The 1,941-nt window shown below is 36.5% G+C and overlaps 1 protein-coding gene across 1 annotated transcript; it reads right to left on the reverse strand.

Moving 5' to 3' along the window:
* Positions 1 to 558: 558 nt before the first annotated feature.
* LOC127750292 (uncharacterized) lies at positions 559 to 1,935 on the reverse strand. Its single transcript, XM_052271532.1, has 2 exons — positions 1,721 to 1,935; positions 559 to 1,623 (listed from the first exon to the last, which is right to left on the reverse strand). Exons 1-2 carry the CDS (start codon positions 1,897 to 1,899, stop codon positions 804 to 806), a joined length of 999 nt encoding a protein of 332 aa, XP_052127492.1. The 5' UTR covers positions 1,900 to 1,935; the 3' UTR covers positions 559 to 803.
* Between the last annotated feature and the right edge of the window lie 6 nt (positions 1,936 to 1,941).

Consider the following 1,941-nt stretch of genomic DNA (forward strand, 5'->3'; position numbering starts at 1 on the left):
TCCCCTGCCTCCCACTCTCTGGCCCGTCGCGTAATGAAGCAATTAGAGACGAGTCTTGGTCACCGACCGCAGCCTTGCCCCTCCCACCCCCTTGGTAGAGAGGGGAACTTTATGCTTTTTGTTTCTACAAATTATGCTCCAAAATCGACGTCAATTATGCTCGAAAATGCTTTAAAAATCCCCATTTATGCTCCAAAATGCTTCATAAAACCTGAAATTATGCTCCATTATGCTTTTCATTTTTGTCATTTTTTTTCGTTTTTACAGAAATATGCTCGAATATGCTTTATAAACATTTAACTTAACTATGCTCCATTATGCTTGTTTTAATTTTTAATTCAAAATTATTTTAACTGCTCTTTTTTTCCTTTTCTATCCCCGGCCCCGGCAGCTAAATGAGTTAAAGAAAACACTGAATTCCAATTGCAAGGGCTTACTAATGAAATGAAAGACTGTGTATGTAAATGAACAGTAAGGATTTATTTCTTATTAGCTATAAGAGGATAAGGAATATTGATTACTAGGAACAAACAATATCACATATTGCACACATTTGGTTAAGTACTAAATGTACTATGTAATAACTCTACGACTTTCCTAAATTGTTACATGGGATCATCATTATCAAAAATATCGTCTAACTCAACTTCTTCATTATCATTAACATCAGTCTCATCAGCGGAGTCATCACAATCGTTAAAGTATAAAAACATTGAAATTTCCATACTCTGAACACTTAGGTTTGACCTTTTAGGAGAAAATATATCTGCATAGCCAGAAAAGGCCCTCTCACTATCTACATTTCAAACTGGGGAAAATATTACTTGAAGACATACAATGGCAAATGATTTGTTTTCTGAAGCCAGCATGCCTTTCAGTACTTCATGAACAGCATCTACTTTTTTAGATCTATTATTTAGCAAGTAATTCTCCACTTCCTTCTGCAAAACACCGTGTTGCACTAGAAATTGGGCTAAGGGAATCTCCTTTAGCATAGGGATATTTTTATAAGCCCTTGACACAGTGTCTACTGTTCCTGACATAATCTTAACAGGGCAAAATAGAGAAGCACATGACTCAAAAAATAATTTTGCAGTGTCTGTGTCTATCAGGCCAGTGAGTCTGTCAAAACACATTCTACACATGGATCTCATCCTTCTCCCAGCTCTATACATTTCCTGCTTAGGTAGCTGTAGAAGGGCTGCTAAAGTTTTTTCCCCTACCACCCTTTTAATTCTATCACTCTCCATGATAATGGTAAAAGAAACTAAAAGCTGATTTAAGTTAGGTAGTAGGCGGTGGGCAAGTGGGTACTTGTTACCCTCCAGCAACAAAAGTAAGTCAGAAACAGGTGCACAATGCTCTACTACAAATGCTGCTTCTGCCTTTACAATTTTCCAATCTAGTTCTTCTAAATTTTTAAAATATTCCACAGCATTGGAGTCACTGTCATCAAGTGTACGTACAAATTCAAAAATATCTTCAGCATAGTCACTAATACAATCAACAGATTGCACCCAAGAGTTCCACCTTGTCATGACAGGCATAGGGAAAAGTTTGGCTTTCTTAAATCCTATATCATTATTGTTTTGCCCATACTTGTCTTCCAGAAAAGAGATGTATCTGTTTGGATGCAAAGCAAAGACATCTATAAATAATTATCACATTAAAAAAAGGGAGAAAGGAGATTAAAGTTTGAATAAAAGGGAAGAAAACCTACCTATGCTTTCTTTTCCTTGTATTCAAGAATACTTGTTTGGTCTTGCTCACATATTCATTCAGTTTTGTAAATGCTTGTGAGGGAATCTTTTCCAATTTGTCCAGTTTATGGCTCCAACATTGAATGTGCAGCAGCTGCTCACCAATAATTCCTTTCAGGGTTCTGGCACAAGCAGTCATGTAGTCAGCAGAGTCACTTACAATACACTTCACATTTTTGTA

Source organism: Frankliniella occidentalis, unplaced genomic scaffold (assembly GCF_000697945.3).
Source record: "Frankliniella occidentalis isolate FOCC.00 unplaced genomic scaffold, Focc_3.1 Scaffold165, whole genome shotgun sequence".
Classification (NCBI taxonomy): Eukaryota; Metazoa; Arthropoda; class Insecta; order Thysanoptera; family Thripidae; genus Frankliniella; species Frankliniella occidentalis.

What these genes read in the sequence shown, in the direction of transcription:
- LOC127750292 (XM_052271532.1), bottom strand. Translation starts at nt 1,899, where the DNA reads ATGACTGCTTGTGCCAGAACCCTGAAAGGAATTATTGGTGAGCAGCTG. An exon ending in ACAAGGAAAAGAAAGCATAG is followed by an intron (nt 1,624 to 1,720) that starts GTAGGTTTTCTT and finishes GCATCCAAACAG; the next exon opens with ATACATCTCTTTTCTGGAAG.